We start from the raw sequence: 24,379 nt of genomic DNA, 5'->3' as shown, positions 1-24,379 counted from the left end.
AGGCACCCTTTTTTTTTTTTTTTTTGCTGAACAACTTACAGCAGAAAGCAACAACCCACATCTTTTGAGGTTGAACCATGGACAACACACTTCTTCATCATTTGCTAGTCTCCTCTTGTAGAAAATCTTCTGATTTTAGTCTTTGGGGAAATCATGGGACAATGTATAAATTATCACTGCAATAGTTAGCCAAGTTAGCAGGGTAACTAATTCAAGTTAGGCACAATACCATCATCTTCTGCAGACTCTGCAGTACTCTCACTTCTTGACATCCTCGTTTTCCTCTGCGTGTTTTTCCAGAAATTTCTCCAATTTGTGAAACTTCTGTCTTAGTGGTAGTACGAGCACCACATTCTGCTCCCTTAGTGCTGGTTTCAACAGGAGTATAGACGTATTCATGTTTTTCAATTGCTTTCTTTGTACAAAGGTATTTCAGGAAGACCTCCTTGCTTTGCTTATGCCTTAGCTTTTTCTGCCTTTTGTTGCCAAATTGAGCCCCAGATGGTCATTTTTTAATCATCCATAGCTCACTAGAAAAATGAAAAATGAATACATTTTCTAAATAAGATTAAGATATGACTGTAAAATTTTAAATTAAGTGCATTTTCACTTTGTGTGTGTATATAACTTCCAGTCAACTCTGTGGTCTATTTCATATATACATAAACAATTCTAATGTATGAATTACTTCAAAAATGATAAAATTCATCAAAATATATAATGGAATTAAAATGTTATCAAACATTTATAAGATACGACAAAGATTAATTTTTATATCACTGTGCCCCTCAAAGGTCAGTACTCTGAGGTCTGCCCCAGGCAGTGGCCTCATTGGCCCTGACAGACTGTTTTAGAAAAAGGTTCGTAATTTGAGAGTTCTCCTGAATCTGCTCTTGCCACTTGATGTGCAGGTGGAATCAGTGGCAAGAGGGCTTTCCATCAGGTCAGCCTGCTGGCGCAATTACAGCCCTACCTGGACGCTGATAATTTGGACACAGTAATCTATGTTCTCAGGTTGGATTATTGCAACGCACAGTACAAGAAGCTGCCTTTCAAAATGGGTCGGAAGCTCCAGTTAGGGCAGAGTGCAGCTGCCTGGCTGGTGACGGGTTCAAGACAAGTAGATCACAAAACACCAATTCTGTTCCAAATACACTAGCTGCCTTAAAGCTTCTGAGCCCAATTCAGAGTGCTGGTTTTGACCTTTAAAGCTCTTTTTGGTTCAGGACCCCAATATCTTCTGGAATGCCTCTCGCACTATAAACCCTAGATCTTTGTATGAGGCCCTTCTCTAGGTTCCCCCTCTTAGCGAGGCTCAGGGGGCTTTTGCCATTGGGGCTCTCTGTCTGTGGAATGCACTTCTCAGTAGGTTCCAATGTGCCCCTTCGCTGACATATTTTCAACATCTGGTAAAGACTTCCCCCCCCCACCTTTTAATGTGCCTTCAAAGCTTCCTGTGGCTGATATGTGGGCTGTTGTTTTCTCTGTTTTGTTTATAAATGCATTTCTTTGTGTTTTTAAGAGTATTGTAAGACACTTGGAGATCTTTTGATAACAAGAGACTAACAAATCTGAGTGATAACATTAAGCAAACTCTGAATTCCTTCATTTACTTTCAAAAGGAAATAATAATAATAATAATAATAATAATAATAATAATAATAATAATAATAATAATTTATTTATACGCCGCCCATCTGGATAAAAAGTAGGTTCAAATGAAAATGGCATGAATGTATTTTGGATATACGCAGTACACTTGTTGACTGATCGTTACCATGGCACACAAATACGACTGAGTCCTTGCTTTGCATTAGGTTTTTGCCTTGAAGCTGCATTTGGGATATTATGCAAATAGTCTCTCATCTTCTTTGCAACCTTCCCTAGAAAAAAGGATGTTGTTGCCTTGCTTGCCTTGCCGTCCAGCAATAAAATGGTTTCAGTTTTTGAATTTTGAAATAAATGATGAGGACCAGTTATTTAGTTTTTGATAGCGCAACTATTAAAGACTTCCCAAGTAGATGACAATTATTATCTGTGATAATAATAATTATTATCTGTGAGTTTCTCCTCTTCCTCCAGCCCCTCTAAATTTCATCCATAATCACAAGGGTTTGGGAAGGGTTCCTTCATGACGGTGCTGCGCTTCTGCAACTCTGCCCAAGCTGTGTGAGCTCCCCCAGGATGAGAAACTGGTCTCACGCATCTGCATTAGATTTGATTCTTCTGATATCTGAAGGGGGGCTGCATTTGTCCTGATTTGCTTTGTTCACTTAATTGTGATATTATAACTTGTAATAGTAGGCTATGTATAAAGGTAAAGGGACCTCTGACCGCTAGGTCCACTCACGGATGACTCTGGGGTTGAGGTGCTCATCTTGCTTTACTGGTTTGTAAAAGAGCACCATATTTCCAAGTTAGGAAATTGATTTTTTCCATTGACTCTGAAGAAGAATTTCACACCTGAAACACACAGGGCTCTTTCTCCACTCATGCCCAGTTCACTGTTTTCTAGCACCGTTTGAGAGTCTTTTTTCTCTTGCCACTCCTCACCTGTTGGCTACTACAGCATTTGATGCAGAATTGGGCAACCTCTGTAAAAACACAGCATAGCTCCACCCCTATACTCAAAGACAAATGTGGGCTGCTTTAATGATGTATCATATTCAAATCAAAAAGTGCCACAAAAAAGAAGTCTAGTTCTTTTGAGCATAAAAAAAAAACTTTGCAATTTCTTTTTCTTTTCTTTTGGTGGTGGTGTTACAAAAGTCGGTCGAGTCCAAGCCAGAACAAGAACTGAACAGCATTCTGTTAGTTTGAGGCACAGTTGCTTTCCTTTAACTATTTTCAGGACACATTCATGGAATTCAGATGTGCATGGATATCTCCATTCTACTGGGCTAGAAATCATACTCCTGCAGTGGTACACAGGCACTATCTTCTGCAGTGATTTAAAATGATTTGGCATGGCTAGGGTAAATCCACTGGGTTTCCTTCATTTACTCCTGAAGCAATACACGATCACAAAAATTAACACCTTTTGTTAGATAAGAGCCTGAGTTATCGTGGAGGATATTTTTCAACAGTGCTTAATGCACCATTAGCAAAAAATATTGGCATGCTGTGTTAATGCCTTAAGCCCAGGGGTGGGGAGTCTACAGAGGCTGTTTTCCCAAGACTATGCCCCCCCCCCGGATGTCACAGGTGACATCAAGTGTGAGGCAGGTGAAGACATGGCTTCCAAGGAACAATTGGAGCTCCCCGTTGTTCATTTGCAAGTAGGGCCCACTAACCACGCAGATTAGCTGATCTGCACTGACAGTGAGCCCCAATGGAATTGCTGCACTAACGGCTTTCCCATGGAGCTTGCTTTGTCTCTGTGTGGGCACAGTTTGAATTCAAACAGCATCTGCTAACGGACTTCAAAGGAGCTTGCAATAACTGCCAGTCCCTAGTTACAGCGACCTGTGCCCCACCTGCCAACCTACTGTGGAGAAATGGCTTAGTCTCTTTTTAGAAGAGGAGAGAAGCATATTAAGCTAAAATTGTCTGAGAATGTATTGAAACTTCATATCCTGTTTAGGATATGACACCTGTTTACTCATGTTGGCTTGCTCCTGCCTGCTTCAGCTCTGCACTGTGCTTTTGGGGCAGTTTTTTTTTTTAAAGGTTCATATTTATAGTAAGATTTCTGTTCTTAACGAATTTGTGTAATACCTTTAAATTTCTCTTTTCAATTCAGTGAAGGGAGCAATTTGACCCCCGCTCATCATTATCCTGACTTCAGATTTAAGACATATGCTCCTTTAGCCTTCCGCTACTTCAGAGAACTTTTTGGTATTAAACCTGATGACTACTTGGTAAGAATTTACATCCCCCCCCTACAAAAATAGGAGTGGTATGGAATAGCTTTCTGTTTCTATAGAATGTGCTATGAAGAATTGTAGTTCTTGACCATGCATTTAATTCTTCAGCTTATAATTGGTTGCCCTAAAACCTGATGTGTTAATTGATAGCTCAGCAACTGCTTGAGTCATTATTTCTACTGGAATATTGTAATTGAAATTGAATACTCCTGTGGATTTTGCTGATTGAATTGTAGTTTAGAGACCTCCATCTGCTAATTGCCTTGTAATTGTCTAGCAAAGTACAGTATATAAATATTTGCTTCCATATGTTGTAACCTTGAACTAGAAAAGCACAGAGCTCCATAGTTAAAATCCCTCAAGATTTTTGCAGTCTTGCACATACATTCAGTGACAGAAAAAACAGTCCGCAGCAGGCTTTTTATGTGTAGATCAGCTGTAGCAGATAAATAAGCTGCTATGCAGAGAAAGGATTTCCTGCAGCAAGGGGACAATACAAAGTATGTTGGACAGCTTGCATTGCCATATTAAGATCCTGTCTGTTCCATTACCCATACTTGCATTAAATTTCTCTTTTTCCGTGTTCAGTATTCTATTTGCAGTGAACCTCTAATAGAACTATCCAATCCTGGTGCCAGTGGATCCTTGTTCTTTGTCACTAGTGATGACGAATTCATAATCAAAACAGTTCAACACAAAGAAGCAGAGTTCCTTCAGAAGCTGTTGCCTGGCTACTACATGGTAAATAAATTCAAATTCCAGGCTCTTCCTGTTTAGTTTCTTTTTGGGAGGTTGTGTGATGGCTGTGTGTGAATTTTAACTTGGCTTTTTAATAGCTTACTTAACACTTTACCATAATCATGATAAATTTTAAATACCGCTTTCCCCCTTTGTATTTGTGCTCCTATTTGCTACATGCATGAGAACTTCTTTAAAATTCTGAGTTAATAAATGAACACTTTTAACCATAACTGTTGGTATGGCTTGCCATGATGCTGATAAATCACCTGTGCATTTGTGGTGTTGTACTTAACTAAACTTCTTCTTTGGCAATCACTTGTAGCCAAGTACGATTGTCTTCCATAAACACGGTTTTAACAATGAGCCCGTAAGTGACTGTGGAGGCCAATTCTGGATCCACACGTCCTTCCACAGTGGGGACATTGGTTTCCGGGTGGGAGTTGATCACAGTGTGAATTTGCCAAGCGTGCCTTCCTCTTCGCATGTTTCTCCCTTATGTTCTGAGTTTGAGTGTCTTCATAGTCCATGACACCTTTGGTAAAGGCTGTTCTCCAACTGGAGCGCTCGCAGGCCAGTGTTTCCCAGTTGTCGGTGTTTGTACTACTTTTTTTTTTTTAGATTTGCCTTGAGACAGTCTTTAAACCTCTTTTGTTGACCACCAGCTTTACACTTTCCATTCTAAAGTTCGGAATAGAGTAGTTGCTTTGGAAGATGATAATCAGGCATCCGCACAACATGACCAGTCCAACGAAGTTGATGTTGAAGAATCATTGCTTCAACACTGGGGATCTTTGCTTCATCCAGTACACTGATAATAGTTCACCTGTCTTCCCAAGTGATGTGTAAGGTTTTTTGGAGACACTGTTGATGGAATCTTTCGAGGAGTTGAAGATGGCGTTTATAAGTAGTCCATGTTTCACAAGCATACCTTAAGGTTGGTAGTACAATAGCTTTGTAAACAAGCATTTTGGTTTCCTTGCAAATGTCCCGGTCTCTGCACTTCAATTGGGAGAAAGCTGCACTCGCAGAGCTCAGGCGATTCTGGATTTCGGCATCAGTGTTGACCCTTGCGGAAAGATAACTGCCTAGGTAGGAGAAGTGATCAACATTTTCCAGCGTTACACCATTGAGTTGGATTTGTGGCACTGCAGAGGTGTTATTTTGTACTTGTTGGTGCAACACTTTGGTTTTTTGGATGTTGAGCAACAAGCCAAGCTTTTCATAAGCTTCTGTGAATATATTTAGGATGGTTTGGAGGTCATCCGCTGAGCATGCACACACTACATTGTCTACCAAACCAATAACCCTCCTATCACAAACATATTTAAAAGGACATAGAATGTTAATCAGCCCAAGGTGCCTAAAGATATATAATGAAGGCATATGATACATTGAATTGTATATGCAGAAAGAGGAGGAGCATCAAGAAGAATGGAAGAAATTTAAGGAATATTTAGCAAAATATTATAATATAACATAAGTGGAATTACTTTCAAGTATTAAGTTTGGTTTAGGATTAAATTATGTTGAATTGTATAAGATTATGGATTAAAAATATTATGAAAAGAAAGGAAGTTAGTAATTTGAACTGGTTAATTTTATTAGAAAGTGGATATTGAAAAATTGCTAAAATGAGATTTGATGAAAATCAGTCAGGAAGGATTTGAGGAAGTCACTCAACAATGGAATGTAATCTGGATTTTTAACTGTAAGAAGTGTTGTATGTATGTTTGTTTTTATTTTTTGTATGTTTTGTTATTTGTTATTTTGTGTGGTGTTAAATCTGGAATATTAATTAAAAAAATGGGGGGGGGGAGAGTTGTTTGGAAGCAATCCCGCTTAATGGGATCTTGAAGGGCTTGAGTGTTCATTTTGTGCCATGGTTTCCTCCCTTGAAGCCTACATTGAGGTATAATCTTGATAGCCATCATGGAGTGTATTAGTCGGTGATCTGTCCAGCAGTCGTTGGCGCTCATCATAGCTCTGGTAAGGAGCACATCATGGCGATCTTTAGCACGGACAATAACATAGTCTAAAAGGTGCTAGTGGTTTGACCGAGGATGCCTCCATGAAGTTTTAAATTTATTTTTCTGTCAAAAGAGTGTGTTGGTAATAACAAGGTTGTATGCTGCACATATCTTCAAAAGTAAGATTCCATTCTGATTGCTGTTGCCAATTCCTTCTTTCCCAATAGTCCCAGGCCACAGATCAAAATCTTACCAAGGAGGATAATTGTATCTTCCTTAGGCATCTCTGATAGGCGTCTCTGATCCAGCTGAGAGTAAAATTTTTCTTTAATGTGTTCATCAGCATCCAGTGTTGGTGCATAAGCACTTATAATAGTAGCCTGTTAGTTTTTGGTGAGCTTTATTCGAAGGGTTGAGAGTCACTCATTAATGCCGGTATGGACTTCTGACAGGAGCTTCACAAGGTTGTTTTTGATAGCAAAGCCTACCCCATGTATTCGATGTTCTTGTTCATATAGACCTTTCCAGAAGAATGTGTAGCCTCCTTTTTCTTCCTTCAGTTGTCCCTCGCCTGCTCTTCGAGTCTGTTGAAGCGCTGCAATATTGATGTTAAAACTTCGCAGCTCTCTTGCAGTGATGGCAGTTCTGTGTTCAGGATGCCTGTTATCTGTGTTATCCGACAAAGTCCGTATATTCCATGTTCCAAAGTTCAGTTGTCTTTTACAAACGCTAGGTGGTGACCCCACTGGGCGCGGTAATCCAGTCAGAGAAAAAGGGAGGCAGATTATGTTTAGGGCACCTTTTCTAGCCCCTCCCCCTTTTCGGGGTGAGCAGAGTGGATCCTATAAAGGGCTGCTCAGTCCTGGATACAGCTGCTGAGCTGCTCAACTGCCTTGTTCCTTGAGTCAGAATGACTGAATCTGTATCCACCGCCCATGTGCCAGTTCATGACTAGGGGCTTCCAGATTTCACGATCTTGCCCCCGTTACAATTTGCTGGTCACCATGGGACTTTTGGGGGTATGGGTTGGGTTTTTGGAAGACGCCTGTGCGTGAATTTGTTTTATATGTGTAGATCAGTGCACGCTGATCAACACACAGTCTTTGCAGTAGGGCTCTGTTCCAATGGCATGAGTAGTCATGACGAACCGGTAGATCCTATCTGTTGCAGCCTTCACCCGCCTTCACAGCTGTTGTAACATACCGCTTGTTATCACCCGCTTGTTCTGCCGTTGAGGACTTCTTGGATCATTCTTTGTCTTGCTCCTTCCCTTTGACATTATTGCCTTGGGTGACCCTGCTGGGAGTACGAGATTCCCAACGGCTTCACTCACAAGGGTCATAGGAACATGCAAGCCCACTCACTACAACAAGGTGATGATCCAGCGAATGAGACTTAGTAAACTATGCATTTGTATACTAGCAGAGTCACTGTTACCACCTCTTACATCTAGTCATTATTTCAGAACTTGTTTAGGCCTTCTGACTGTCCAAAATTTGAGTAATAGGCTCTACATTTGCCAAAAAAGAAAGTGTGGGGAGAATGTCTGCTCACCTGAGACTCCATTGCCGAATGGCCCGACCATGGTGGGTTCAGGGAAGTTGCCATCTTCCGATGTGGTCGGGGGAAGGGATGGCTGGCACTGTCCCCCTCCAGCCACAAGAGGCCCTCAGGTAAGGATGTTCAGTTCCCACTCAGCCAATCGGAAGCTGGATCTTGGGGTTGCGAGCAGACCACCCTTAGCTTTTTTAAGGGGGTGGCCAGATGTTGGCTGCCCTCTTGGCTGATCACCGTGGGAAAAGGTGGGGAGAATGTGTTCCACATGGATTTAACCAGAGTTGAGAGATCAGAAGTGGGCCACATTATCCCATGCATCTTCTCTACTGTTCACCAGAATTTCCTCTCTGGAAGCGTAACATATTCAGTGACATTAACCTCTATTATTAATTAGGTTTTCCTTTAAATTAGAATTTCAAAATAGCTGGAAACTCCTTGCTAAGGGCTAGTGTTCTGGTTAACGTCAGTTTATGTGGTTAATGTTCACTACGATTTATGTCAGTACATATGTAACAGATAATCATAGTTAAGGCAGATGGGGAAATTTCAAATCAAAGCATGGAATAATTTAGATTGCTTGTCACCACTGGTCCTCAGTGTAGAGAGCCTTCCAATTTAAGAGCTTACCGTATTTTTCGCTCTATAACACGCAGATTTTTTCTCCTAAAAAGGAAGGGGAAATGTCTGTGCGTGTTATGCAGCGAATGTGTGGTCTCTGGAGCCGAAAAATAAGGCAAAAATCAAACCGCGCTTCAGGGAGAAGGGAGCTCCGTGAGACAGGAAGTTGCTGCTTTCCTGCATTCTGCCTCAGGGTCTTACTGCCCGCCCTCTCTGTTTCGTTGCTGTGTTTGCTCAAACGGAACAAAGAGCAGGCAAATCCCATCCCCTCCCCTCCAGGCAAGCAGAGGGGAAAAGCAGAGCGTCGCTCTATCCTGTCCCTGCTCCGGAGGGAACAATGTATGTGAAGGGAAGAGAGATTACAGGTTCGGCTTAAAATTCTGATTTGACTTCCTGCTTTTTGTTTTTGGAGACACACAGCATTCAAATATGCTTTCTTCCATTTAAAAGGATGAAATCCTTAAACAGTGGCTGGCTTGTGTGGGTGGGTGGGGGGAAACTTTTGCCTTCCTTTCCTCACGTTATAGCCCTCTCCTGCATTCTTAGCCTTCTGTGTTTTTCCTTCCCTCCCCACTTAAAATGTGGTTACAAAGCATGGATCCACATGGATCCTCAGGATCTTTGCATTGGGTCACCCCAAATTCACCATCAGAGCACACAGCATGTCCATGGCTACAGCCTGCCCCCCCAAAATCACACACCCATTGTTGCCTGGGGCTGCAATGGTGCAAAAACGTGGTTACAAAGCATGGATCCACATGGATCCTCAGGATCTTTGCATTGGGTCAGCCAAAATTCACCATCAGAGCACATAGCATGTCCATGGCTACAGCCTGTCCCCCCCCAAAAAAATCACGCACCCACTGTTGCCTGGGGCTGCAATGGTGCAAAAACGTGGTTACAAAGCATGGATCCACAGGGATTCTCAGGATTTTTGCATTGGGTCACCCCAAATTCACCATCAGAGCACATAGCATGTCCATGGCTACAGCCTGCCCCCCCAAATCACGCACCCACTGTTGCCTGGGGCTGCAATGGTGCAAAAACGTGGTTACAAAGCATAGATCCACAGGGATTCTCAGGATTTTTGCATTGGGTCACCCCAAATTCACCATCAGATCACATGTCTGTGGCCACAGCATGAAGCACAAAAATGATACGTCCACTGTTTCATTCAGAATATTTTTTCCCTTGTTTTCCTCCTCTAAAAACGATGTGCGTGTTATGGTCAGGTGCGTGTTATAGAGCGAAAAATACGGTAACATTTTTTTTAGTTTAGTTTAAAATAAAACACTTCAAGCATTATTTCATTAAAAGTATATGTCTGGTTTGTTTAGGATAGACTTGACTTCCTAGTCTATATTAAGGTGCATGCAGAAATCTTATTTTAAATGTGCTTCTGATGTTCATTGGTGCTTCTTCATTTTGTTTTTTAAGAATCTCAACCAGAATCCAAGGACACTCCTACCAAAATTTTATGGACTGTATTGTGTTCAGTCGGGAGGTATTAATATCAGGATAATTGTGATGAACAATGTTCTGCCTCGATCACTGAAAATGCATTTCAACTATGACTTGAAAGGCTCCACGTACAAAAGGAGGGCATCCAGGAAAGAGCGAGAGAAGTCCAACCCCACCTTTAAAGACTTGGATTTTCTTCAAGACATGCATGAAGGATTATATTTTGACTCGGAGACTTATAGTGCACTCATGAAAACGCTACAGAGGGATTGTCGAGTAAGTAAGAACTTTTGATACCAATAGCTGTTGTCAGACCATGACTCCACTGTTTACACAGAGCGGGGTGAATGGGCTCTTGTCCATAAAAGAGTTCTTGTCCACAATAACTGCATTTCGTCTTGAAGCTGCCAGCAGACTCCCTTGTTTGTGTTAACAAAATATAGTTTTGGCTTGAAGGGTCTGAAAGGGAACCATTGAAAGGAAGTAGGTGGAAAGATGAAACAAGAGGTAGTAAATGTGATATTCTTTGTATGATTTTGGTGTCTCATGGTTGTGTTCTTGATTGCTGTCTTTTCCTTTCTAACCACACCTAACTGTGTTTCCTTTCATTGATCTTTCCTTCTTTTTTCCAGTCTGTTAGGAACTCTCCAGGTTCCCTGTTGGGCCCTTTGTTTTTATTCTTTGCCTTTACCCTTTAGGTTCTCTTAGGCTGCAGTCCTATATACACTTATTCAGGGGTATCTCAATAGGACCTATTTCTGAGAAAACATGCATAGGATGACACTTTATTCAGTCTTTCATTATGAATCATCGTTTTGCAGTCTTGCGTGCATTTCCCATACATGATTTCAACTAGACACGCTGGGCTGCAACTCCATTCCAGCCTTTTTCTTCTGCCTGCAGCTCTCTCTGCTCCTCCCTTCTGCCTTCCTTTCTCTCTGCCTGCCCTCCTCCCTTCTGTTGGCCAGCTCACAGGTGGAGGAGGGAGGCAAGGCACTGGAGGTGCAAGGGAGGCCCCCCCTCAGCCCTTCTGCTATGCTCAACCCTTGAACAAACCCTCCATATATGATGGGATTTGACTGTACATTGATGGTGGTCAGAAACACTTTTCTAACTTATATTCTTATTTGGTTAATCTTTCATCTTTTCATCTTGCTATTATCTCTGTGTGGTTTCTTTTCTTTTAAGGCCAAGTCTTTCAGAGATGGGATTTCTAATCCCCTCACCCTCTTTCTTTCCTTTCAAGCTAAAGATCTTGGTTTTGTGTTTGGATTCTTATGTCATTCTCAACCCCCCGGATTTAGTATTTTCTTTCTCTGACAGCTTCCCATACCTTGTTCATTATCTTCTTTTCCCCCAATTGACTTGTTGTAATGTCCTTTTAGTTGGTCTTCTCTACCCCACCTTATGGCTCTTGTTTTTGTTTTGCATTTTGCCACCTACTTAACTTTTTCGGCTCAGATGCACACAATGTTTCTCTGCTCTTGGTTTTTCTTTGCTCTCCTACCTTGCCCATTTTGCATAAAAGGTTCTGTTAACTTGCCTTTTTGTATGTATTCATGGTCTAGCTCCTGCTGATTTCTCATCTTGGCTTTCTACATGTTTTTTCCCTTATTTTTTCCTACATTATATGCTTTTTGTCTTATTGCTGCTTATTTGTGAAAAGTATTACTGAGTTGATTATCTACCTCTTCTTAAAACATCTTTCAGGAAGCCTATTGTCAGGGTTACTTCCAGATCCTAGCTCACAGAGGATCACGCTAGCCAGCGATCGTTAAATAAAAGTCTTTATTGAGTTACAGTCTCCATTCTCGAGCTGCTGCGTGCAACCCTACGTCTTATGCTTAGATCGGCGAAGCTCCGTCTGAGTCTCCGCCCCTTGTGCACCAACTTAATATCCTAGCCCTGCTCCACCTTTTCCGCCTGACAGTTCTCCTCTGGGTCCCTCTGCCCCCCTGGGTCTCTTCCTTCCGGGATTCTTCTGACGCTGACCCCCCTGACTCTCCTGTCTCCTTGCGCCGGGCTTTAGGACCTGGCTCCCTTTCCGGGCTGCCTACTGCGCCACCTTCCTGTGCATTTGAACTTGGCGCGCGCGCCCAACCTTCCACTTTCCGTCTAACCGTCACTTCGCTCCCCGATGAAGGTGTGGCCACTCCTGACTCGTGCCCTCCCTCCTGTTGCGAGCTGCCAGCGCTTGATCCCTGGCGCTCTTCCTCTTTCCTACTCTCTGGCGGTGACGCTGGTCCCGATCTCCAACTGCTCCCCTCTGAGTCCCCTCTGGCTCTATCTTCCTGGGGTGTCCCCCTAGTCTCCCCCCTTGCCCTGGCCACTGGTGCTCCTTTTTGTGAATCTTCCGATTCACTGGAAAGACTCGGAGATCTCGGGTCGTCGTCATCACTCATCCTTTCTTCTGCCTCCTCCCCCTTGCTCTCTGTTTCCTCCCTTGCCCTCGCCTCTGCTCCTGAACCCCTGACATCCATCCCCCCCTCGAAGCCCCCTCTTCCCCCCTCCCCTCCTTCCGGTGCGGGAACTGGGTGCTGCAGTGTCAAGGGGACGAATGTCGGGTACAGTTCGCTTCCCGTGGCGGGCCTCCATCCGAAGTCTTCCGGTTCTTCCTCCCTGCTCTCGTCGACGACGGTCACCTCTGCTTCCATCTCTGTGCCGCCGTGCTCGAAACCCTGGTCGTCCCCGAAAACGTCCATGTCCGTCTCTCCCTCGCTTCCTTCTGGAGGCGTTGCTCGTCCTGGACCCTCCAGCCACTTTCTGCGCCACTGCTCCTCTGGTCGATCATCCCACCAATACGAGGGTTCTGAAGCAGATCCCGAGGGTGACCCCTCCGGGGAACGGGCGTCTCGTGTCGGTTCCTCATCCGAGTCGAACCCCCGGAACGTGCTGGCTGAAAGCGTGGGCATGAAAAGCCAGTCGTCGAAAAAGTCCGCTGGCATTGGCCTATGGGGGAAGAGGGCATGAAACTCTTCCTTGAGCAGAGGTTCATCTAAAGCGTAGCCCGGCACCCAGCTGTTGGCACTGGCCGGGGTGCCCTCCTTAGCGAGAAGGTATTCTACCCCCTCTTCCCCCCATCTGGAGTCCAAAATCTCCGTGACTTCGTTGAGGCGCACCTCCTGTGCCACTCCCCGTTGCCTGGTTCCCTCTCGGAGCGGACTCGGCGCCGTTCCGGGTTCCTGAAACCTGTGCGGTGCCTTGTAGGGAGTGAGCACCGATCTGTGGAACACCGGATGCATTCTGGAACCCTCCGGAAGCGCCAGCCTGAAAGCCACCGGGTTGACCTGCTCTTCGACTTGGTAGGGCCCCAGTTGCTTATGCCCTAATTTCTTCTTGGCCAACGACCTGGCCGGCACTGCGTGGGCTGCTAACCAGACCCAGTCTGCCACATGGATCTCTTCGCCAACCCTCCTGTGTTTGTCTGCCTGCACCTTGTATGCGTGTTTGGCCAGCTCCAGGTGCCGCCGCAGCTGATCGTGGACCTCCTGCAACTCCGACGCGAACGCATCTGCTGTCTGCGGCTCCCCCTCCACCAGTCTTTCCAGTCCCGGGAAGGTTCTGGGGTGCCTCCTGTTGTTGGCGAAGAACGGCGTGACCCCCGTGGACACGTGCTTCGTGTTGTTGTAGGCAAACTCGGCGAGCGGCAGGTAATCCACCCACGTCGCCGGCTGTTGATTCGCATAGCATCTCAGGTACTGCTGCATGATGGCATTGACCCGCTCCGCTTGCCCGTTGGTCTGCGGGTGTCTCGCCGACGCCAGGTTGATCTTGACGTTTAGGAAGCCCATCAGCTTCTGCCAGAAATTCGAGATGAACTGCCGCCCGCGGTCGGACAGAATAGACCGTGGCAGCCCGTGAACCTTGAACACGTGGTCTATGAACAGTTTGGCGGTTTGTTCCGCCGTGGCCACCTTCGCACACGGGATGAAATGTGCCATCTTGGAGAACAAGTCCACCACCACCAGCACGGCCGTCTTTCCCCTCGAGCTGGGCAGATCCGTGACGAAGTCCAGGGCGACTCTCTCCCATGGCTCGACTGGAGTTTGCAGCGGTTCCAACAGTCCGGCCGGCGGTCTGTGCACTGGTTTGGCCCTCTGGCAGGTGTCGCACCTCGCCACGTAGTCCGCGACCTCCCCTCTCATTCCGGGCCACCAGAAATCCCTGGCGACTAATTCCACCGTTTTCTCCTTGCCAAAGTGCCCGGCAGTGGGCGCGTCGTGCAGCTGATGCAGTACCTTGGCGCGAAGTTCGTCTCCCGGCACGTAGATGGCCCCTTTGCGGATGAGCAATCCATCTCTCAGCTGGAACCCGTCGGTCGCTGCCGTGCCCCTTTGCATCTCTGCCATCTTTGCTTGTGCGAAGGAGTCATTCTGCAACGCTCGTCGCACCGCCTCCAGGTCCACTGTCGCCGCAGCGCACGCCCACACTGTTGGTGCGAAGATGTGCATGGCGGCCGCTGGCGTGGCGTCCTCCAGATACTGTGGCTTACGGGAGAGAGCATCCGCCATGATGTTGGTGTCCCCCGGGACATACTCTATTCGGAAATCGAAGTTCGCAAAGAACTTAGCCCAACGTATCTGCCTCTGGTTCAGGAACTGTGCCGTGCGCCAGTGCTCCAGATTCTTGTGGTCCGTGCAGACCTGCACCGTGTGCTTGGCTCCAATCAGGAAGTGCCTCCATGCTTTGAACGCTGCATGAATAGCCAGCAACTCCCTGTCCCAGATGGTGTAGTTCTGTTCGGACTTGCTGAGCTTCCTGGAGTAAAACGCTCCCGGCCTCCAAACCCCCTGCGGGTCCTTCTGCAGCAGGACTGCTCCGACGGCCCTGTCCGAGGCGTCTGTTTCAACTCTCATCGGCCTGCTGGGGTCGACATGAAGTAGCTGTTCTTCCGACGCGAAAAGACGCTTGAGTGCCTGAAAGGACTGCTCCGCCTGTGCTGTCCAGATGAACTTCTTTTTCTTGGAACTGAGCGTGTCCGTGATGGCCGCTGTCTGCATAGCGAAGCCCTTGATGAACTTGCGATAGAAGTTCGCGAAGCCGACAAACCGTTGGACCTCCTTCCGGTTGCGTGGGCTTTTCCAATCCAACACCGCTCGAACCTTGGCGCTGTCCATGGCGAGCCCCTTGTCAGACAACTTGTAGCCCAGGAAATCCACCTCCGTCACGTCGAATTGGCACTTCTCCAGCTTGGCGTAAAGCCTATGTTGCTGTAGCCTGCTCAGCACTTCCCTGACGTGTCTGTCATGCTCCTGCTGCGATTCCGAAAAGATCAGGATGTCATCCAAGAAACAGACGCACGTTTTGTAGAGGAGCCCCGCCAACACGTGATGCATGAAAGCTTGAAAAACGTGGGAGCCATTTTGCAATCCAAAAGGCATAACCCTATATTCGTAGGTGCCCAGGGGCGTGAACATGGCTGTCTTCCACTCATCTCCTTCCCGCATGCGAATGAGGTTGTACGCCCCTCGCAGGTCCAACTTGGTGAACACGCTGCCCTTGCGTACTTTTGCGAGGAGGTCGTCGATTCGGGGCATGGGGAAGTCCGATGGCTTGGTCATACTGTTCAAAATGCGGTAGTCCACTACGAGTCTTTTTTGGGGCGTGTCTCGCTTCTTCACAAAGAATACAGGACTGCCCCCCGCTGCCTGGGACTCTCGGATGAAACCGCGCTCCAAATTATGATCTATGAACTCTTTGAGTTCCTGCAGTTCGTCTTCAGACATGGAATACAGCTTCCCTTTGGGCAGCGCCGCCCCCGGCAGCAGGTCAATTTTGCAGTCATATGGTCTGTGGGGGGGTAGCTTGTCTGCCTCCTTCTCGCAGAAAACCTCCAAAAATTCTGCGTACTTGTGGGGAATCGCTTGCAGCGTGCCTAGCAGCAGCTGTGACTCCTCTTGCTCCCCTTCCTGCTGGGGCATGATGCAGTGTTCAGCACAAAAGGAAGAGCCGAAAGTCAGCTGCCTCTGGTACCAAGCCAGCGTCGGGCTGTGCTTGTCCAGCCAACTCATGCCCAATACAATAGGCGTGTCCGACAGTTGAGTGACGTTGAAGCTGATGATTTCCCTGTGATTTCCAAGCCGCAGCACCATAGGTGGCGTCTGCTTCACCACTTGCCCCCCTAATAGCTCCCTGCCATCCACCGTGACAACCTGCAGGGGCAGCGTGGCAGGCAGCAACTGTATAGCGTGCCGGTCGACAAAGTCCTGCCCTATGAAGTCTGCATTGCTTCCCGAGTCGACGGTGATTGGCACGTCCATGGTGATTCCATTGGGTAGCTGGAGCGATGCGGTGAGCCTCACTACTGGCTTGGGCGGGAGGGGGTCCATGGGCGGTAAAATCTCTGGGGACTGCTTCACTGACACGTCTGGCTGGGCCCCAGTGCCTCTTCCTCCAGTCAGACATCGTCGTTTCCCTGCTGTGGTTCTCCTTGCTGCGTTGCTGCAGTCACCATTGCTGAGGCTGCAGTGTGCTTGTGGAGCCTCCGGGGACACTCTTTCGCCATATGCCCTGGATCCTCGCAGATATAACACTTCCTGTTCCCTCTAGGAGGCTTCGCTTTCACTGCTGCCGGTGCTAGGGCTCTGGCTGCTGACTGAGCCCTTGCACTCCCAACCTCCATCGGTTCCACCCCTCCTCCTGTTGGAGGCGTGGATTGCGCACGCGCTGCTTCTCTGGGAAGGAAGGAGGAGCCCCTGGCTGATTCGCGCCCGCTGCGCCCTTCGTCCCTGCTCCACGGACGTTCTTCCAGCCGCACCCCCACCGCCAGCGCCCTCTGAACGATCTCCTGCGTGGTCCGTGGTCTCTCCCCCCTCGCAATCTCATCTTTAACCGAGTTGTGCAAGCCCTCCCAAAAAAGGTCTCTGACAGGAGCCGAATCTCTGTCCCATTCCAGGGCACTGACCAAAGCGAAAAAGCGGGCATGATACTGCCTTACGCTGGCCCTCCCTTGCCTTAGTCCATGCACCTCCTTTCGGGCAAGATCCACGTCAATGCTTGATAAAAAACAGCCATCCATCGCTTTAATAAAGGCGTCCGCATTTTGGAGCGCAGGATCCTTATCTCTCCACAAATTGCGCAGCCATGCTTTAGCGTCTCCATGCAAATGGGACATGACGAACCCCACTTTCTCTTGTTCATCTCTAAAGTCTTTGTGCAGCAGTTGCAGTGCACACATTACGTCTGCTCTAAAGCTGTTGCAAATTCCCATCGAAGTGAGAGACCAGACCGCCTGTTCGTCTCGCCAACCCAATTCCCTCTGGTTTGGGTGTCTGTTGCCCTTGCTTAGTAAGCACGTCCAACCTGACCTGGAGATCCCTGTAGGCGGCAGCTGCTTCCTCCTCTCTCTTCCTGGACGCCAGCGCCTCGGCATTCAGTCGTGAAACTGCTTCTCTGAGTTCCGTTATTTGCTGTTCGGCCGTCATATTGTCTGCCGTTCGTGAGCTCTCTTGTAGGCACCCGCTTTCTCTCCTCTCCGCGAGGCCGTGTGTGCCCACAATTTGATGAGACGGAGCTTACTGTCAGGGTTACTTCCAGATCCTAGCTCACAGAGGATCACGCTAGCCAGCGATCGTTAAATAAAAGTCTTTATTGAGTTACAGTCTCCATTCTCGAGCTGCTGCGTGCAACCCTACGTCTTATGCTTAGATCGGCGAAGCTCCGTCTGAGTCTCCGCCCCTTGCGCACCAACTTAATATCCTAGCCCTGCTCCACCTTTTCCGCCTGACAGTTCTCCTCTGGGTCCCTCTGCCCCCCTGGGTCTCTTCCTTCCGGGATTCTTCTGACGCTGACCCCCCTGACTCTCCTGTCTCCTTGCGCCGGGCTTTAGGACCTGGCTCCCTTTCCGGGCTGCCTACTGTGCCACCTTCCTGTGCATTTGAACTTGGCGCGCGCGCCCAACCTTCCACTTTCCGTCTAACCGTCACTTCGCTCCCCGATGAAGGTGTGGCCACTCCTGACTCGTGCCCTCCCTCCTGTTGCGAGCTGCCAGCGCTTGATCCCTGGCGCTCTTCCTCTTTCCTACTCTCTGGCGGTGACGCTGGTCCCGATCTCCAACTGCTCCCCTCTGAGTCCCCTCTGGCTCTATCTTCCTGGGGTGTCCCCCTAGTCTCCCCCCTTGCCCTGGCCACTGGTGCTCCTTTTTGTGAATCTTCCGATTCACTGGAAAGACTCGGAGATCTCGGGTCGTCGTCATCACTCATCCTTTCTTCTGCCTCCTCCCCCTCGCTCTCTGTTTCCTCCCTTGCCCTCGCCTCTGCTCCTGAACCCCTGACACCTATGTTTAAAGGTTGTTGCTGCCTTCTTATATTTTGTTCTAGAATCATAGAATCATAGAGTTGGAATAGACCACAAGGGCCACCGAGTCCAACCCCCTGCCAAGCAGGAAACACCATCAGAGCACTCCTGACATATGGTTGTCAAGCCTCTGCTTAAAGACCTCCAAAGTAGGAGACTCCACCACACTCCTTGGCAGCAAATTCCACTGCCAAACAGCTCTTACTGTCAGGAAGTTCTTCCTAATGTTTAGGTGGAATCTTCTTTCTTGTAGTTTGGATCCATTGCTCCGTGTCCGCTTCTCTGGAGCAGCAGAAAACAACCTTTCTCCCTCCTCTATGTGACATCCTTTTATATATTTGAACATGGCTATCATATCACCCCTTAACCTCCTCTTCTCCAGGCTAAACATAGAATCATAGAATCATAGAGTTGGAAGAGACCACAAGGGCCATCGAGTCCAACCCCCTGCCCAGCTCCCTTAGCCGTTCCTCATAAGGCATCGTTTCCAGGCCTTTGACCATTTTGGTTGCCCTCCTCTGGACACGTTCCAGTTTGTCAGTGTCCTTCTTGAACTGTGGTGCCCAGAACTGGACACAGTACTCCAGGTGAGGTCTGACCAGAGCAGAATACAGTGGCACTATTACTTCCCTTGATCTAGATGCTATACTCCTATTGATGCAGCCCAGAATTGCATTGGCTTTTTTAGCTGCCGCGTCACACTGTTGGCGCATGTCAAGTTTGTGGTCAACCAAGACTCCTAGATCCTTGTGGTCAACCAAGACTCCTAGATCCTTTTCACATGTACTGCTCTCAAGCCAGGTGTCATCCATCTTGTATCTCTCATTTTCTCAACCTCTCATTATTTTCAACTTCCTTTCTAAAGAAAGCATGTAAGCCTTTTGGGCTGTGTCTATTTTTGTGTTTTGTATACCATGTAGCTCTTAAGCCATTTCAGAAATTGCTATTACTATATGATGTGATGCATCAGCAGTATCAAACTGCAATACCAAACTCAGAGTAACATGGTTACGTTTAATGTTTTTGGAGTAGAACTGCTAATCCAGACTTAAGGTACAGTCACTAAAAGTTAAGCCTTGTAGTAACTTGTTTTTTTTTTATTAAAAGTTTATTTTATTAACAACTTTCTATGGAGCCCTTCAGCGTCAGTTTCCAAGGGTGTATACAACCTATGATAAAACATAAAAATATACAATAAAAACTAAAGAGGGTTGCATTGCATTATGTCCTTGATGCTGATGACAGGAAAAGAGAAAGCTGCCTTATGCTGGAGCAGTTTTGGGATATAATTTCTATTGGCATGCATACAGTTAGACAAGTAGTAGTTGGGCAGATTTCACCTCAGCAGTGGTACACTCATTTTAGCAGGCTCTATGAGTTGTGTATTTTTAGGATGTAGGTTTTATATATGATTCTAGATAGCAATGTGATTTTATGCAGAATTTTATACTGTTGCTTCGTGTGCTGTACCTATTTCTCTTACATGCAAATGGCCAATGGCCCAAGCAGTAACCAACAGCTGATTACTATAGAATAGGCTGCACTGGCCCACTTCTCCCAGGGGTTGAACCTGGGGCCTTGTGCATTCAAAGCTGTAGCCCTCCCACTGAGCCATGGCCCTTCCTTAGCCTGTCCAAGGTTTCTGTCAGTAAAACAGGGAGGGAGGCGGCAGGCGACTTTTGCGGATTTTTCTCTCCTGGACCCTCCACGGCATCCCTTCCCCACTCTGTGAGAGGATCCCTCTCACCTGCTGGAGCATATGGGGGGGGGGCGTTGCACATGAGACTGCAGCTGGATGTGCAAAGCGACAGAAGAAGCCTCCCTCCCAACGTCACTCATGCAAACCTCACTGGATCAGTGTGAGAGTTTGCATTGCATACCGCAGTTGAAAGCAGCATAAAACAAGGTACAAAAGGTTTTGGGTTTTTTAAAGCCTGGGAGATTAAAAGGTCTTTGCCTGTCACCAAAATTATGACAGTAGAGATGTCTGCCGAGCCTCCCTGTGCAGAGGGCAGGGAGGTTTCCCTGTCTCCTAGGATGCTGCTAGGGAACAAAATAATGGAAAGACTCTTAGGCAGGTGTGGCCCACATGGGGCTCCCCAGAGGTTCCAGCCAGCATGGCCAGCGGTCAGGTCAGAGGAGAGTCGGAGTCCAGCAACATCTGGGGAGACCACGTTGGCAGCTTGTTTTGTAGGGGTAATAAAAGGAGTAAATCAGAGTTTAAAAAGTGCATTGAATGAAAATGTTCTGATGTGAAAACAACAACAACAACAACATACTAATAATTTATTATTTGTACCCAGCCCATCTGACTGGGTTGCCCCAGCCACTCTGCGCAGCTGCCAGCATATATCAAAACATAGAATCATGGAATCCTAGAGTTGGAAGAGACCACAAGGGCCACCGAGTCCAACCCCCTGCCAAGCAGGAAACACCATCAGAGCACTCCTGACATATGGTTGTCAAGCCTCTGCTTAAAGACCTCCAAAGTAGGAGACTCCACCACACTCCTTGGCAGCAAATTCCACTGTCGAACAGCTCTTACTGTCAGGAAGTTCTTCCTAATATTTAGGTGGAATCTTCTTTCTTGTAGTTTGGATCCATTGCTCCGTGTCCGCTTCTCCGGAGCAGCAGAAAACAACCTTTCTCCCTCCTCTATGTGACATCCTTTTATATATTTGAACATGGCTATCATATCACCCCTTAACCTCCTCTTCTCCAGGCTAAACATGCCCAGCTCCCTTAGCCGTTCCTCATAAGGCATCGTTTCCAGGCCTTTGACCATTTTGGTTGCCCTCCTCTGGACACGTTCCAGTTTGTCAGTGTCCTTCTTGAATTGTGGTGCCCAGAACTGGACACAGTACTCCAGGTGAGGTCTGACCAGAGCAGAATTGTTGTTTAGTCATTTAGTCGTGTCCGACTCTTCGTGACCCCATGGACCAGAGCACGCCAGGCACTTCTGTCCTCCACTGCCTCCCGCAGTTTGATCAAACTCATGCTAGTAGCTTCAAGAACACCATCCAACCATCTCATTCTCTGTCGTCCCCTTCTCCTTGTGCCCTCCATCTTTCCCAACATCAGGGTCTTTTCCAGGGAGTCCTCTCTTCTCATGAGGTGGCCAAAGTATTGGAGCCTCAGCTTCACGATCTGTCCTTCCAGTGAGCACTCAGGGCTGATTTCCTTCAGAATGGAGAGGTTTGATCTTCTTGCAGTCCATGGGACTCTCAAGAGTCTCCTCCAGCACCATAATTCAAAAGCATCAATTCTTCGGCGATCAGCCTTCTTTATGGTCCAGCTCTCACTTCCATACATCACTACTGGGAAAACCATGGCTTTTACTATACGGACCTTTGTTGGCAAGGTGATGTCTCTGCTTTTTAAGATGTTGTCTAGGTTTGCCATCGCCTTTCTCCCAAGGAGCAGGCGTCTTTTAATTTCGTGACTGCTGTCACCATCTGCACTGATCATGGAGCCCAAGAAAGTAAAATCTCTCACTGCCTCCATTTCTTCCCCATCTATTTGCCAGGAGTTGATGGGCCCAGTGGCCATGATCTTCGTTTTTTTGATGTTGAGCTTCAGACCATATTTTGCGCTCTCCTCTTTCACCCTCATTAAAAGGTTCTTTAATTCCTCTTCACTTTCTGCCATCAAGGTTGTGTCATCTGCATATCTGAGGTTGTTGATATTTCTTCCGGCAATCTTAATTCCGGCTTGGGATTCATCCAGCCCAGCCTTTCGCATGATGAATTCTGCATATAAGTTAAATAAGCAGGGAGACAATATACAGCCTTGCCGTACTCCTTTCCCAATTTGGAACCAATCAGTTGTTCCATATCCAGTTCTAACTGTAGCTTCTTGTCCCACATAGAGATTTCGCAGGAGACAGATGAGGTGATCAGGCACTCCCATTTCTTTAAGAACTTGCCATAGTTTGCTGTGGTCAACACAGTCAAAGGCTTTTGCATAGTCAATGAAGCAGAAGTAGATGTCTTTCTGGAACTCTCTGGCTTTCTCCATAATCCAGCGCATGTTTGCAATTTGGTCTCTGGTTCCTCTGCCTCTTCTAAATCCAGCTTGCACTTCTGGGAGTTCTCGGTCCACATACTGCTTGAGCCTTCCTTGTAGAATTTTAAGCATAACCTTGCTAGCATGTGAAATGAGTGAAATTGTGCGGTAGTTGGAGCATTCTTTGGCACTGCCTTTCTTTGGGATTGGAATGTAGACTGATCTTCTCCAATCCTCTGGCCACTGCTGAGTTTTCCAAACTTGCTGGCATATTGAGTGTAGCACCTTAACAGCATCATCTTTTAAAATTTTAAACAGTTCAGCTGGAATACCATCACTTCCACTGGCCTTGTTATTTGCAGTGCTTTCTAAGGCCCATTTGACTTCACTCTCCAGGATGTCTGGCTCAAGGTCAGCAACCACACTACCTGGGGTGTACGAGACATCCATATCTTTCTGGTATAATTCCTCTGTGTATTCTTGCCACCTCTTCTTGATGCCTTCTGCTTCAGTTAGATCTTTACCACTTTTGTCCTTTATTATGGTAATCTTTGTACGAAATGTTCCTTTCATATTTCCGATTTTCTTGAACAGATCTCTGGTTCTTCCCATTCTGTTGCTTTCCTCTATTTCTTTGCATTGCTCGTTTAAGAAGGCCTTCTTGTCTCTCCTTGCTGTTCTTTGGAAATCTGCATTCAATTTCCTGTATCTTTCACTATCTCCCTCGCATTTTGCTTGCCTTCTCTCCTCCGCTATTTGTAAGGCCTCGTTCGACAGCCACTTTGCTTTCTTGCATTTCTTTTTCATTGGGATGGTTTTAGTTGCTGCCTCCTGTATAATGTTGCGAGCCTCCATCCATAGTTCTTCAGGCACTCTGTCCAGCAAATCTAAATCCTTAAACCTGTTCCTCACTTCCACTGTGTATTCATAAGGGATTTGGTTTAGATTGTATCTTACCTGTCCAGTGGTTTTTCCTACTTTCTTCAGTTTAAGCTTGAATTTTGCTATAAGGAGCTGATGATCTGAGCCACAGTCAGCTCCAGGTCTTGTTTTTGCTGACTGTATAGAGCTTCTCCATCTTTGGCTGCAGAGAATATAATCAATCTGATTTCGATGTTGCCCATCTGGGGATGTCCATGTGTAGAGTCGTCTCTTGTGTTGTTGGAAAAGCGTGTTTGTGATGACCAGCTTGTTCTCTTGACAGAACTCTATTAGCCTTTGCCCTGCTTCGTTTTGATCTCCAAGGCCAAACTTGCCAGTTGTTCCTTTTATCTCTTGATTCCCTACTTTAGCATTCCAATCCCCTATAATGAGCAGAACATCCTTCTTTGGTGTCACTTCGATAAGGTTTTGTAAGTCTTCATAGAACTGGTCAATTTCAGTTTCTTCAGCACCAGTAGTTGGTGCATAAACTTGGATTACTGTGATGTTAAAAGGTCTGCCTTGGATTCGTATCGAGATCATTCTATCATTTTTGAGACTGCATCCCAGTACAGCTTTCGCCACTCTTTTGTTGACTATGAGGGCCACTCCATTTCTCTTACGGGTTTCTTGCCCACAGTAGTAGATATGGTAGTCATCCGAACTGAATTCGCCCATTCCCGTCCATTTTAGCTCACTGATGCCCAGGATGTCAATATTTATTCTTGCCATCTCATTTTTGACCACATCCAACTTACCCAGGTTCATGGTTCTTACATTCCAGGTTCCTATGCAATATTTTTCTTTACAGCATTGGACTTTCCTTTCGCTTCCATGCATATCCACAACTGAGCGTCCTTTCGGCTTTGGCCCAGCCGCTTCATCAGCTCTGGATCTACTTGTACTTGTCCTCCGCTCTTCCCCAGTAGCATGTTGGACACCTTCCGA

At 46.7% G+C, this 24,379-nt stretch overlaps 1 protein-coding gene across 5 annotated transcripts in view; it reads left to right on the top strand.

Annotated features, from left to right (window-relative positions):
- PIP5K1B (phosphatidylinositol-4-phosphate 5-kinase type 1 beta) overlaps nucleotides 1-24,379 on the top strand; it is a gene marked incomplete at its 3' end in the record, with an annotated part of 129,778 nt that overhangs the window by 42,683 nt on the left and 62,716 nt on the right. For 4 of the 5 annotated variants that reach the window (XM_082241592.1, XM_082241591.1, XM_082241594.1 and 1 more), the window contains exons 5-7: nucleotides 3,743-3,860; nucleotides 4,455-4,607; nucleotides 10,187-10,486. In XM_082241592.1, coding sequence (XP_082097718.1) covers nucleotides 3,743-3,860; nucleotides 4,455-4,607; nucleotides 10,187-10,486 — 571 coding nt within the window. The remainder of the gene's footprint in view (nucleotides 1-3,742; nucleotides 3,861-4,454; nucleotides 4,608-10,186; nucleotides 10,487-24,379) is intronic. The other variant, XM_082241593.1, reaches the window with a different exon arrangement.

This window comes from Podarcis vaucheri (assembly GCF_965113315.1).
Source record: "Podarcis vaucheri genome assembly, chromosome: 11".
NCBI lineage: Eukaryota > Metazoa > Chordata > Lepidosauria > Squamata > Lacertidae > Podarcis > Podarcis vaucheri.
This window is presented reverse-complemented; position numbering and strand designations above follow the sequence as displayed.